Genomic DNA, 15,178 nt, shown 5'->3' with positions numbered 1-15,178 from the left:
ACTCATCCTCAGAATAACAACTACTCCTGACATTTGTGTCACATACTCTGTGCTAGGCATTGTGCTGAGTGCTTTCTGTACATTAATCTTATTTCATCCTGAAAAAAAGCCCCAGTAAAAAGGTATCCTGTATAGTTGAAAGATGAGGAAATTGAGGTACAGATATACTAAGGACTTTGCTATTTGATAGTGTTTTGTGATTTACAGACAGGAAATTCAGAATAATGTCTGATGCTCCGTCTTTCAATTCTATGATTTAATCTTCTGTGCAATTTCAATTTTAAAATCATTAGAAATCAATGTACAACACAGTCCTCCTAAATCCTGAGCATCTTTAGGGTCCGAGAAAAGCCAAGAAAGAGGACACAATGTCTCCTCTACCTAAGTGTTTCCCAGTGTGTATTTCCTGGATCATAAGACCTAAGTGATATTAACAGGTGGATAGTAAAAAGACATGTTCTATGATCATGTAAATTTGAGAAACATCAAGTTAAATCACTGATTCTCACTCTGGAAGACTTTTTGCCCCCTGGGAGACATTTGGCAACGTCCAGAGAGATTTTTGGTTGTTACAACTGGAAAGAGTGGTGCTGCTGGTATGGAGTGGGAAAAGAACAGGGATGCTGCTAAACAGCTGACGGTTCCCAGGATGGTCCCACACAGTGAAGAATTATCGGGCCCCAAATGTCAGTAGTGCTGAGATTGATAAACCTTGGGTTAAATATGATAATTATGCATTTCTGTCCTGTATAACCAAAGAACCTTTTCTTGTGGGATATCTGTTGGGATTAGGATTCTATGAAATATGGTTATGTGATTTGGGCTGTTAGGACCATAAAAATGTCCAAACTGGGTTCAGGCCATATTACTTTCTAAGTGATCAAGTTGGTTCTCAACTAGTTTCTAAGCCTGTTATGCTAAAATAATTTTTTAGGCAGCTTTTTAAATTTCAGACTAAAGCTGTTCTGTCCTTTCAGCTAGATCACATATTTAGCAGCCTAGAACAGAAAACACAGGTAAATGCCAGCTTGAAACTTTCTCAAGTGAAAGCATTCTAGTTTCCATGTGAGGTCATAATTATAAAAAAACTCTATAATGAGGCATATATGTTATGTAATCAGGAACATATCATTTTGAAGCCACATTATCAGAAACCTCCCCAGGTTGCTTAACACAATGACATTTTTCTTGGGCTAGTCCATGAAGAAATTTCAATCAAGTCAAATGTCAGTCAGCAAGTGGAAACACTACAGGTCCTTAGTATTTTCACTTGGATCATCCATCACTTGGATCATCGGATTGTCTCTCTACCCTTCCTTCAGACACACACACACACACACAGGCACCATTTTGGACCTATGACAATTTAGTGGGTGATTACTTCATTTTATACAGAAATTTGAAGAACCTAGAGCAGTGGTTCTCAGCCTTGGCTGCTAGAATCACCCAGGCCCCACCCCCAGAGTTTTATTTAATTGGTTTGTGGTGGAGCCCAAGCAACATCATTTCTTTAAAACTCATCAAATGTTCCCAATATTCAACCAGAGTTGTAGGCCATGGACCTAGAGCAATTGTTCTCCAGCAAGCCCTAAAGGACTTGCAAAAACATAGATTGTTAACCCCCAAGTTTCTGATTCAGTAGGTCTTGAGGGGGCCTCCGAATTTGCAATCCCCACATGAGGTTGATGCTGCCATTCCAAGGACCATATATTGAGAACCACTGACCCTAGAGCACTCTCTTATTGAAGAAACTTCCGTTTCCTCTTACTTACCATTTTGTTTAATTTTCTAGGTGAAAAGGAGTTACTTATCAGATATTTTACCATTTCTGGTTAATCAAACCAGAAGCAAACCAAGCCATTTCTCTTCTCCAGTTCAGGTTAGATCTAGATGCATACTGAATCATGATATTGACCATAATCAAACAGATTGAGGTTTACAAAAGTAAAACTCAGGAAATAGCTAACTTCTTTCCAGGCACTTGTTTGTTTCCCTTTGTCCAATAAATATGTTCAAATCATAATGACTAAAACTGTGTAATAATGAAAATAATGAGACAACTTAAATTTGCATAGGGCCACGTGAGCTCATCTAATTCAACCCAGTACCTTATAGCAGGTAAGGAATCACTCTCTTGTTTGTAGAAATCAGGATGGGAGAAGGGAACAGGGTGGACAAAGACATATATATTCATTCTAGCACAGCCTAAGCTGGAAACCAGCCTGACAGTTGAAAAGGGCAGTGTGTGCACAGAGAAGGAACTAATATGAGACAGGAGGAGGGTGCCACAAACACCCAGCAGAATGATTTGGATTTAATGATGTAAGCAATAGGCTGTTCAGAGTTCTTGAGCAGAAGGGTCTCATGAGACAAACCATGCTTCTGCAGTCTTAGTCCAGTGGATCAGTTTAAAAATGAACAGATGCATTTTCCATCACTGCAAGGTGTAACAACAGATAGAGATGCTGTTTGAAATAACAACTCACATTGAGATCTTATTGTTTTAGAAAAATTAAGAATTAATTCCAAGAGGAGAAATCATGTTTTTTAGGCCCCCAGTAGATTTCCTTTGAGTTTTATCTGAAATCGACAAGAACAGGACAATTGATGACCTACCACAATCAGCCATGCAATTCTCTCCACGTGACACATCCTTTTAGACATTAATAGAAGCCTTGAGTCTAAGTTTCATTTCAGATGGACAGAGACAGTTTCTACGGCAAAACAATTTGACAAGGGATTCCATGATTCTACACTGAGCAGCAAGAAAACGCTACAGATATTTTTTTTCCAGTAAAGCATAGTTAAGTGGAATTTTATTCAAGACATTCTTCTCAGTCTGATTAACTTGCCAAGGATCTCTGTTTAGTTAATTGGGTCATAAAGTCATCTTCTTTATCAGCAAAGTAGGAATTTTAGAGCACAGCAATTGAGAAAGTTAAGTTCTCTTTTTACATCTTAAAGGAAGACTAATTTTTCTGGTTATTTCCTCAAAGAAAGGCCTTTACGGTACAAACATCCAAAGGAGACAGCTGAGGGAATTCCCTGGCGGTCCAGTGGTTAGGACTCCGTGGTTTCACTGCCAAGGGCCCAGGTTCGATCCCGGGTTGGGGAACTATCCCTCAAGCTGCACAGTGCCAAAAAAAAAAGAAAAAAATAATAACAAAGGAGGCAGCTGAAGTTTGAGGCTGAATTCTGAATGCCAAGAGGTGCTGAAAAGGCAGCCATCACTTAGGAGTAGTGGATCAACTCCTGGAACAGCTGAGCACTGAGGTTTGTAGTGTGAGGAATGAAGCACAGGAATCCAAGGAGTATATTTAGGGTTCAACCCCTTGGGAACAAACTGCAAAGTCTAAGGAAAATAGGATTCCAGAGAACTGGGCATAGGCCTTCTTAATTTTTGCAAAGATTTCCGTGACCCCACTGCCCCTTCTGCCTACCAACTGGATTGGGCTAGAAGGAAACCCCTGCTGATCTTCAAGAGAAGCATTTCATTAGAGTAGTGAGGAACAAGCCTAGTTTTCAGAAACTTTAAGAAGGAATGGATGGGGAGGATATGGCCATCATAAAGGAAGTTTAAGAGAAGGAAGAAGACAGGGGATTCTAAGTTAAATGGCAGCAGGGTTGAGAAAAAACTTTCTTTAAACTAAAGGGAAGCTTTCTACAAGTTAAAGAGAAGTTCTGCATATTTTTAGATGCAGAGGAAAAGTAGCCAAATGCCAGGAGAGGTAGAAAAAAGTGCTATGAAACCTCTCCACCTCTGTTTGGGTGAAATCCTGAGAGATACACTCAAGGGGATAAAACACAGTGAAGGTGTGAGATTTTCAAGTTGAAGGTACAAGAGAGAACTCACCTTGTCCCCACCATGTTTTTGTTGTTGTTTATTTGCTTTCAAAAAAAGTTCAGTGGTTACAAACATTATTTGCTTTCAAGTAAACTTCAGTGGTTACAAACATTATTGTGTATCAGAATCACGCAGGGAATTTGTTAAGCTAGAATCTTTGAGTCTCATTCATAGAGATTCTGATTCTGTGTTGGACCCAGAAATCTGGATTCTTAAGCACCCCAAGTGATTTTGATGCTGATGATCCAATCTTTCAAAAAGACTCTCATGTGGGCTTCCCTGGTGGCGCAGTGGTTGAGAGTCCGCCTGCCAATGCAGGGGACACGGGTTCGTGCCCCGGTCCGGGAGGATCCCACATGCTGCGGAGCGGCTGGGCCCGTGAGCCATGGCCGCTGAGCCTGCGCGTCCGGAGCCTGTGCTCCGCAACGGGAGAGGCCACAACAGTGAGAGGCCCGCGTACCGCAAAAAAAAAAAAAAAAAAAAAAAAAAGACTCTCATGTGTTCGTCTGTCCTGTGCAGAGTAGAGATGTGTAGTAGAGGAAAAGGCTTAGTGGTTTGAGAATGAGAATCTTGAATAGGTAGGAAAATGTAAATAAAAAGGATTTCTTAGTGGTACTGAGCACCAATAAGTTAAAATTCAGTATCATGGACCACATCTGCTACCTTCTAGAAGGGCCTTTAGTAGCAGATAGATTCACACAGGGTGAGTTTTCTAGACACACACCAGGGCCACAGTGAGGTGTTTGTTCTTGCTTTTAGGTTGGTTTGATGATTGATGTTAATGAAACATGTGAAGTTAATTACAGTTTCAAAGACAAGTTGAAATCTCCCACTTTGTAGAGAATCACCTGAAGAATGTCCTAATTATATCTTAAGCTGTTGACAAAGAAAAAAGGAAAAACATTTTAAACATTTTCCATACACCTCACCAGCAACAGGTAATACCTGGCATTTTCCCAGATGTTTCTGGCATGAGTCAACCAGAACACAGACAAAGAGTCCGGCAGTGGCATCAGTTAGGAGCTAAGCAAGTTGAAGTTCTTCTGTTATGGCACTGAATTGGGAGAGCGGCCTTTGAGACTCCCCACTCCACAGCACCATCGGCTCCCCCAGTTCCCTTGTGTGCTCACTTGAACAGCTCTTGCTTTGAGTTTGCTTTCATTCTGGTCCTGTATGCCCTAATTTTAAAAATATTTTTCTTACTCAGTGTTATTAAGACAAAAATAGAAGTTAAAACCTAAAAATGATTTTTGCCAATGGTTCGTCATTTTTTGATTAACAGGCCCAAAGCATATGAGATTTTGTTCCAACCCCTTAAAAAAAATTTATCATGCATACGTACGTAAATTTGTTTACATACAGCAATTTCAGGGATTTCACAGATGACCTGAAGGCTGTGCTCAAGGGCCATGAACTCCAGGTTCAGAATGCAGAGTTAAGGACTGTAAGAGAAAATAGACGTGGGAAACAGTTGATTTTCACTGGAGTGTTCCCGTCTAAGTTCTTATTTTAAGAAGTTTTAGAGAATCAGCCCTTTCTATTCTCATTCCTTTGTTTCCCACTCCTATTCTTGCTCCTGTTTTTATCCCGTTCTTGCTTTTCTTCTTTACTTGATCAATTTCTTATTATGGATGACGTTGAAGAATACCCTTGATGAAATAAACAATTTCTTGTTAACGATTATTTTGATATGTGATAAACTGGACATTTTTAAGCTTAATCTGGGTTTTGACTCTAATCTTATCTAGTTCATTTTTTCTTGTTTTGATCTTTCTCATAATTCTGCCAATATTGGGTAGTGTAAAATTCTTTTACACTATTATTATTGAATAGTTTCTGAGGAATCAAAGATAAATAAAAACTTATTTCCATGTAGCGTTCATAAAAATCCATAATTGATTTGTTTTTGTAAAAATCACATTACTGAAACTATCAAGCATATTGCCACAGTTGTGAAATCCTTAAGAGCTATAATAAGTCCAACTGTTGTTAAAAAGCAGCTCCCTTTTCTCGAGTAATTTATTCAATCTAAAAGTACTCTGTTAGAATATTTTTAATTTTTAAATAATACTTGTTTTCCAGAAATGTTATATCTTTTTAAAACAGAATAGTAATGCAATTGCTTAATTTTGTGTTGAATACTATATTCACTTGCCCCAATTTTTATTTGTTCAAAGGGTTGTGAGTTATGAGAACATCAGTAAAAATGACTACTATACTATTAGCAAAAATGCAGTAACACATGTTTATAATGATGACATTGAATTTATCGAAATTGATCGATGGGAACAAGAATATCTATATCACAGAGAACTCACTAAGATTCCCGTATTTTCACTTTTCCGGAAATGGAAGGCTTTTAACGTGTGGAAGAAGAATGTCCGCTCTAAAAAAATCAGTGGATGTCGAGAATCTCTACAAAAAGATCTGTTCATTGTTAACCAAGTATGTATTTATTAATCATATTTTAAAAGAATTACTCACAGAAAAACAAAGTATTCGTATAGACTGTCCCTGAAATAGAAGATTTCATCTTTCAAGAGAATTGACAATTTTCATTCTGTTTGTCACTTAAAAGTCTGGTAATCTAGTGTATTTCTACATCTTTTTTTTTTTTTTTTTACATCTTTATTGGAGTATAATTGCTTTACAGTGTTGTGTTAGTTTCTGCTGTATAACAAAGTGAATCAGCTATATGTATACATATATCCCCATATCCCCTCCCTCTTGCATCTCCCTCCCATCCTCCCTATCCCACCCTTCTAGATGGTCACATAGTACCAAGCTGATCTCCCTGTGCTATGCAGCTGCTTCCCACTAGCTATCTATTTTACATTTGGTAGTGTATATATGTCAGTGCTACTCTCTCACTTTGTCCCAGCTTACCCTTCACCCCCCTCCACCGTGTCCTCAAATCCATTCTCTATGTCTGCATCTTTATTCTTCTACATTTTAACTAGGGTTGCAAAACACTAAAGTATAACAAGAGAGTTGCACAGGTCCCCTTTATTTAGAAGCAGCTTCAGAGGTTTGGATTCATGACCCCCTTTCTTGTTGATCAGGAAAGTTGTATATCCTTTTGAACAGAGCAGGCCAGCAAGCCCTATTACTAATTCTCATTTTTGAGACACTCTGGACTTTATGGTCCAAAATAATTTGGGGGCTTGTTTTCATGGCCCAATAACTCCCAATGTCTCATACATTTTCTTCTATCATGGATTCAGACAGTAGGGAAATTTTAAATATTTACTTTGGAGGAGGGGATTATCATGGAAAAAGAATTATTAAAGGGTAAGTGGCCACATTTAAAATCTGTACTCACTCCTTGAACTTCGACTTGCGGCAGAAGTTTTCTATTTGGCCCCTGGGAATGAGCTGTAACCACCATTACTGTCATGCTCAGTGTCCTCAGCTGTCTATTTTGTGAGACTGGGTCACCTCCCTCTCACATCAGAAGCTTCAAGTTTGCTTTTTACTGGTCATTTTGTTCACTTTGCATATGGTAATCTGAAAGATCATTATCAAGACATCAGTCACACAATAAAGGAACATTCAAGGAATATGGCTCATATAGGTGTTAGTGCAAAACAGATATGTAAGATGTACCATCTCAGGTCCTCCATCCCATCAAGCGTTCTGGGTTGTGGAAAAGATTCTAATCCTTCTTGACATTGAACTCAACCCCTAGACCTCTAATTTCACTAAGGATCTATCAAGAATTTGAACCTATTTTACTACCTTTTTACCACCTTTCATCTTTTACCTTGTCTTGGACACTATACATTTCATAACTTTATTCCTAGGTAAGTAAAACAGTTCCTCTTGCATTTAACCTGTATCAATTCGTAAGGCTTTTCCTCTTTTTTTAATGTGCTGAGAATTGTCATTCTCTCTGCTCACTATTCATACCAATAGTGCTTTGACCTTGACAATATTTTCTCTTTAATGTAGCCCAAGCAGACTAGAAAGTTCTCATCATTTTAATCTTAGGTTGACGTAACTAATTGAGCCATTGTGTTGGTTTAAATATCTATTAGATGCTATCATTATCCACACACTTACCACTAGTCTTTTATTTACAGTGAGTTAATTAAGGGGGTTGATTCTTTTAGACTATGTTGAAGGGATAAATGTGGAGCTGTCCTTGAAATTTTTCTATTTATGATTATTTTTAGTAACCAACCTTATTGGCATCTGTGCCCACATTTCCTAATAACAACTTTATTGAAGTATGATTCATACAATTCATTCTTTTAAAGTATACAATTGAATGGTTTTAATATATTCATAGAATTGATCAACCATCACCACAGTCTATTTTAGAACATTCCCACCATTCCAAAAAGAGTGATCAGCATCACTCTCCATTTCTCCCCAATGCCCCCAGACCACCCCCTGCCCCAGCTCTGGACAACCACTAGTCTATGACTTTTCTCTCTTGATGTGCCTAATCTATTTCATATAAATTCATTTCATATAAATAGAACCATACAGTATGTGGTCCTTTGTGACTGGCTTTTTTACTTAGCATAATATTTTGAAGGTCCATCTATGTTGTAGCATGACATTTCTTTTTATTGGTCAATAATATTCACTTGTATACATATATATGTTTTATTTATCCATCCACCTATTGATGGATATTGGCGTTTTTCCACTTTTTGGCTTTATTATGAATAAAGCTGCTATGAATATTTGTGTACAAGTTTTAGTCTAGACATATGTTTTTATTTCTTTGGGAGTGGAATTGCTAGGTCATTAGTAACTCTGTGTTTAACATTTTGAGGAACTGCAAAACAGTTTTCCAAAGCCACTGCACAATTTTACATTACCACCAATAGCATATGAAGGCTTCAGTTTCTCCATATTCTCACCATTACATCTGCATTTTTCATTATAGCTTTTCTTACTGGTTGTGAAGTGGCATTTCATTGTTGTTTTGATTTCTATTACCCTGATGACTAATGATGGTGAGCATCTTTTCATGTGCCTTTTGGCCATTTGTATATCTTATCTGGAGAACTGTCTATTCAGATACTTTGCCCATTTTTAATTAAGTTACCTGTATTTTACTATTGAGTTGTAAGAATTCTTTATATATTCTGGATACAAATCCCTTATCAGATATATGATTTGCAAAACTTTTCTCCCATTTTATGGGTCTTTGCACTTTCATGATCGTGTCCTTTGAAGCATAAAAGTTCTTAATTTTGATGATGTCTGTTTTGTCCCTTTTTTTCTTTTGCTGCTTGTGTTTTTGGTATAAAAATCTATTGCTTCATCTCAGGTCACAAAAATTTAGCCCTATATTTTCTTCTAATAGTTCTATAGTTTTAACTCTTACATTTAGTTCTTCAATCCACCTCAAGTTAATTTTTGCTGATGGCGTGAGGTATGGGTTCACCTTCATCCTTTTGCTTGTGGCTGTCCAGTTGTCCCAGCACCATTTGTTGCAAAGACTATTCTTTCCGCCTTGAATTGTCCTGACACCCTTGTCAGCAACTGCCTGTAAATATGAGGATTTCTGCACTTTCAATTTTTTTCTGTTGATCTATATCTATCCTTATGCCAGTACCACACTATCTTGAGTACTGTAGTTTAGTAGTAAATTTTGAAATTAGGAAGTGTGACTTCCCTGGGCCTCTTGAATTTCCACATGAATTTTAAGATCAGTTTGTCAATTTCTGCAAGGAAGCCAGTTGGGATTTTGATAGGGAATGCTTTAAATCTGTAGATCAATTTATGAAATATTGCCATTTTAACAGCATTAACTTTTCTAGTCTATGAACATATAATCCTTTTCCATTTATTTAGGTGTTCTTCAATTTCTTTCAAAAATGTTTTGTAGTTTTCAGAGTATATATTTTACATTTCTTTTGTCAAATTTATCCCCAAATATTTTATTCTTTTTGATACTATTATAAATGGAATTGTTTTCTTAAATTTCATTTTGGATTTTTCACTTTATATATGTAGAATATATATTTATTAGAGAGTATATATGTGTATTCTATACATATATGTGTATTCAATGCACATATATATTCTACAATACATATAAAGAATATATCTAAAGGATATATGTATAAATGTATATAAAGAGTGTGTGTATATATATATATATATATATACACATATTCTATATAGCAATACAATTGACTTTTTTTCTTTAACATCTTTATTGGATATAATTGCTTTACAATGGTGTGTTAGTTTCTCCTTTATAACAAAGTAAATCAGTTATACATATACATATGTTACCATATCTCTTCCCTCTTGCATATCCCTCCCTCCCACCCTCCCTATCCCACCCCTCTAGGTGGTCACAAACCACCTAGCTGATATCCCTGTGCTATGCGGCTGCTTCCCACTAGCTATCTATTTTACGTTTGGTAGTGTATATATGTCCATGCCACTCTCGCACTTTGTCACAGCTTACCCTTCCCCCTCCCCATATCCTCAAGTCCATGCTCTAGTAGGTCTGTGTCTTTATTCCCGTCTTACCCCTAGGTACTTCATGACCTTTTTTTTTTTTCTTAGACTCCATATATATGTGTTAGCATACGGTATTTGTTTTTCTCTTTCTGACCTACTTCACTCTGTGTGACAGACTCTAGGTCCATCCACCTCACTACAAATAACTCAATTTTGTTTCTTTTTATGGCTGAGTAATATTCCATTGTATATATGTGCCACATCTTCTTTATCCATTCATCTGTTGATGGACACTTAGGTTGCTTCCATGTCCTGGCTATTGTAAATAGAGCTGCAATGAACATTTTGGTACATGACTCTTTTTGAATTATGGTTTTCTCAGGGTATATGCCCAGTAGTGGGATTGCTGGGTCATATGGTAGTTCTATTTGTAGTTTTTTAAGGAATCTCCATACTTTTCTCCATAGTGGCTATATCAATTTACATTCCCACCAACAGTGCAAGAGGGTTCCCTTTTCTCCACACCCTCTGCAGCATTTATTGTTTCTAGATTTTTTGATGATGGCCATTCTGACCAGTGTGAGATGATATCTCATTGTAGTTTTGATTTGCATTTCTCTAATGATTAATGATGTTGAGCATTCTTTCATGCGTTTGTTGGCAATCTGTATATCTTCTTTGGAGAAATGTCTATTTAGGTCTTCTGCCCATTTTTGGATTGGGTTGTTTGTTTTTTTGTTATTGAGCTGCATGAGCTGCTTGTAAATTTTGGAGATTAACCCTTTGTCAGTTGCTTCATTTGCAAATATTTTTGCCCATTCTGAGGGTTGCCTGTTGTCTTGTTTATGGTTTCCTTTGCTGTGCAAAAGCTTTTAAGTTTCCTTAGGTCCCATTTGTTTATTTTTGTTTTATTTCCATTTCTCTAGGAGGTGGGTCAAAAAGGATCTTGCTGTGATTTATGTCATAGAGCGTTCTGCCTATATTTTCCTCTAAGAGTTTGATAGTTTCTGGCCTTACATTTAGGTCTTTAATCCATTTTGAGTTTATTTTTGTGTATGGTGTTAGGGAGTGTTCTAATTTCATACTTTTACATGTAGCTGTCCACTTTTCCCAGCACCAGTTATTGAAGAGGCTGTCTTTTCTCCACTGTATATTCTTGCCTCCTTTATCAAAGATAAGGTGACCATATGATGTGTGTGGGCTTATCTGGGCTTTCTATCCTGTTCCATTTATCTATATTTCTGTTTTTGTGCCAGTACCATACTGTCTTGATTACTGTAGCTTTGTAGTATAGTCTGAAGTCAGGGCTCTAAATGATATATGTATAAATGTATATAAATAGTGTATATATATATATATGTATACATATTCTATATAGCAATATAATTGACTTTTGTATATTGAGCCTGTTTCCTGAAACCTTGCAGAATTTATTATTGACTCTAGTAGCTTGATTGTTTTGTATGTGCTTGTGTTTCAATTAATTAATTAATTTAATTTTTATTGAGGTATAGTTGATGTATAATATATATTTCAGGTGTACAACATAGTGAATTTTTAAAGATTATATTCCCTTTGTACTTATTATAAAATATTGAAATAATGCTAATGCTTATCACTTTCAATGGGCACTCTTGATATACCAGCCTAAGAATGAACCATCTAACCCAGATTCCATCGGAAATTTGCAAACAGCAGAAATAATGATGGGAGAAATAAACAAAACACCTTCAGTCTCTCTTACATTCACAACGGCTTTCACGTTTGTCCTTTATGCTGACAGCCAGATATTTAGGTTAGGCCAAAGTAATTTCTTAGATTATATATATTTTTTCTTCCTCCAAATTCCCACTGTCAAACTCTAACTTTTTGGCAGACCATCAATACCAGTTTTGCTGTCCACCTGGATCCTAGCTATGTATCCCTTTACTAATAGAACTTATATTTTTTGGCTCAAGGACTTTTTCTCCAGAGTACACTGGACTTTCTTGCTTTCACTGCCACATTTCAATTACAGACTCATTCCTACTCATGTACTCATGTTAATTTATTTAGTATCTTATCTCAATTCGGAGGCATAGCCTCTAAACTTCTGCTTCTTTTTTTTTAAATTAAGTATAGTTGATTTACAATATTATATTTTTGCTTCATTTTTATCATGAAAATTTCTCCATGAGATGAATCTTAAGGGCTATATGACTTCCTAGATGTTTTGTCACATAAACCTCTTCATTGAGGACTCTACTAATTTTAACTTCCCCTTATTTGTACTTAAAAAAAATAATTAAAGCACTATTTCATGTTGATCTGAATGACTATTGGTTGTCCTGTTTTGGAAACTCCTAGAAAAGAGTCCAAGAGTGTGCTACATATAACACTTAAACCAGTGTCACATATAAATAAATTTAAGTTAACTTTTTAAAAATATAATGTTATTGCTCCTCCTTTGATTAGATTAGAAGTGAGGGTGAATGACCTAGAAACAATCTTGGAACATGTGCCTTCAAAGCCACCACCCTAAAACCCTGATTTATGATGATGGCATAGAGGAAGATTAAATTATATTATGTGACATTATTCCACAAATACTTCCACTCATTCTGCCAGCCCACATTGCAAGGTAGATTCTTAATAGTGACTGTTACCCACTGAAATTTTAAAGTTAAAATTTGTCTTTGTTCTATATCATAACCTCTTAGATCAATAGATGGGCCCATCCATTATCCATTATCATTATCATGGTGACTGGAGATTGTAAAGTCCTAAGGTAACACTAAGAATCTTTTAATAGCTATTAGCCAAACCTAGTGAAATTTAAGATATTTCCCCATCCTCTGTTACTTGCCCTCAATTTCATGGTTAAAAGACATGTATTCAAAATGAAAAGAAAGGACTTCAGACAAATTAAATCTGATAATTCAAAGAATACTTTCAGAACAAAATTTCAGAAGTGTTCCTTTTCAATGTACGCACTTTGTAGCTGTAGCTGAAATTAACATATAGAGCTATTTATTTTCCTTAATTACCATTCTTGCTTTCCCAATATTTTTATACTTCTAAAAGGCAAAGGTTTTGTTTTTTTTTACTAAATAATGATAAATTTCTATTTTCATTTAGTATTTGCGACCAGCTCTCCTTAAAATAAATGAATTGTGTTATCAATTGAGTTTTATGGGACTTTGTTATATTGAAAAATATCACACTTACACCCTGCAAGAATTTAAAGTTGCACAAGCCGTATGGCTAGAGGAGGTGAGGAACTTTGTCTACAAGTTTCAAGAATTTTTTTTTTCCCTATTACTGATACTTTGGTACCACTAATGATACATATTTATCAACGTCTAGGTGACAGGGCGCCTAGAAGAATTTCGAAACGAGGCCAAAGAAGTGGTCAGAAAGGCTTGTCGAGTTGCTCTGTGTGCTGCAGGATTTATGCCTGATGACTGTGCATATGAACTTATTGAGGGTATGAAAGGGAAAGAACTCCAACAGATCAGAAGTGGTGGCTTTCTGAAATGTTAACTCGTTTTCATTCCACTTTTCTATTTTAAATAAGGACCCTATTTTTCAATTCTTCCAATCTTTGCTTGATAGATTATAAATTCAATGTATATTGTAGAAGGGGATAAAACAGTAAGTACCACAACTTCCTTGCATTACCCTTGCTTGTGTATAGTATTTCTAAACTGGTTACAGGACCTTTATTTCACAAGCATTTTATAGTGGACTCAGGGCCTCTCTGCTTAAACGTACGTCCAACCTACTAGTACAGACAATAGGTTTGTTAAAATTAAGGGACTGGATGGATCTCAGAATTGGCCCCAGCTGGTAGGGACTCTAAAGGATAATTTTATGCAGGCAGAAAAGGAGGGTAAATGTGTTCCTGGAAAGAGGTGGCACGGGACAGAAATCAGATCCTGTTAAAGAAGATGTTAGTAAGCTGTCTAGAGGCTTTTGTTAAGTTGAAATCCTTTGATGAGGAATTTGTTTGGATAACTGGGCTGTTTTCTGGAGTCTGAAATAGCTCATGAACCAAAGCATTTTGTCATTTTTGAATTTTACTTGTCTCTTAATCCATATTGAAAGAAATGGAGTTTTTACACAAGAATTCTTGTCTTTGTGTCTTCTGTTGTTCTTAGGTCACTGTAAAATGCCAGAAAGCGGAAGTCTCATTGAGCTGCCTACCTCTGGAGACTCCAAGAAAATGACATACACAGAGCAGGCCAGCAAAAGGCATCACTGCATGAGGCTAACATGGTAAATTGTTATTCTTTCTTTCAAGAAAAACTAGAGCATCCATCCTTCTCAAGTTTCATTAAAGTTAAAGCCATCATCACAGGATTCACTAGTGATAAGGGATTTGCAGGACACAGTAACCTGAACGCAGGCTCCAGAAGCCTGCCCTTCCAGCTGCCACCTAGCAAAGCAGCCAGAGAAGGTGGAGGGCATGTCCAAGGCCAAGAGCTCCTCTTTGATCACTAAGGCTTTGTTTCCCTCTAGCCCAGCCAGGAGCACTGGGCAGGCTGTAGTAAGGAGAAGTCAGGCACACAGAGATTTGTGGGCCTCCTGGAGTGGATCTGGAGGGTCAGCTCCACCTGTCTGGTCCCTAAAGAGCTACGGGCAGCTGCGTGGCCACACAAAGTTCCACCCTCTTCCTAAGGCAGGTTGCCACGGAGAGACCAGGGAAGAAAGTCCACCTTCCAGGATCTCACCAGGACCTTCCACCTGCTTACCCAACTGGGTCTTGCCATTGTCCCAGAGTTTGGATTCCACGTCATTCTAAAACCTCATCACTGCAACTAACTCTTGCAAACAAAATCACCAAACATTATCTGAAGAGTTGTATGGGGCACTAGAAAACACTGATGACTGTTACTCCGTGCTCACTAACTTGGTCCA

General features: G+C 37.0%; 1 protein-coding gene across 1 annotated transcript in view; it reads left to right on the top strand.

Annotated features, from left to right (window-relative positions):
* DNAH6 (dynein axonemal heavy chain 6) overlaps window positions 1-15,178 on the top strand; it is a 292,253-nt gene that overhangs the window by 38,738 nt on the left and 238,337 nt on the right. The window contains exons 5-8 of the mRNA XM_004271618.3: window positions 6,022-6,289; window positions 13,397-13,531; window positions 13,625-13,745; window positions 14,419-14,536. Of these exons, the coding sequence (XP_004271666.2) occupies window positions 6,022-6,289; window positions 13,397-13,531; window positions 13,625-13,745; window positions 14,419-14,536 (642 nt within the window). The remainder of the gene's footprint in view (window positions 1-6,021; window positions 6,290-13,396; window positions 13,532-13,624; window positions 13,746-14,418; window positions 14,537-15,178) is intronic.

The sequence above is a fragment of the Orcinus orca genome, chromosome 13 (assembly GCF_937001465.1).
Source record: "Orcinus orca chromosome 13, mOrcOrc1.1, whole genome shotgun sequence".
Classification (NCBI taxonomy): Eukaryota; Metazoa; Chordata; class Mammalia; order Artiodactyla; family Delphinidae; genus Orcinus; species Orcinus orca.
This window is presented reverse-complemented; position numbering and strand designations above follow the sequence as displayed.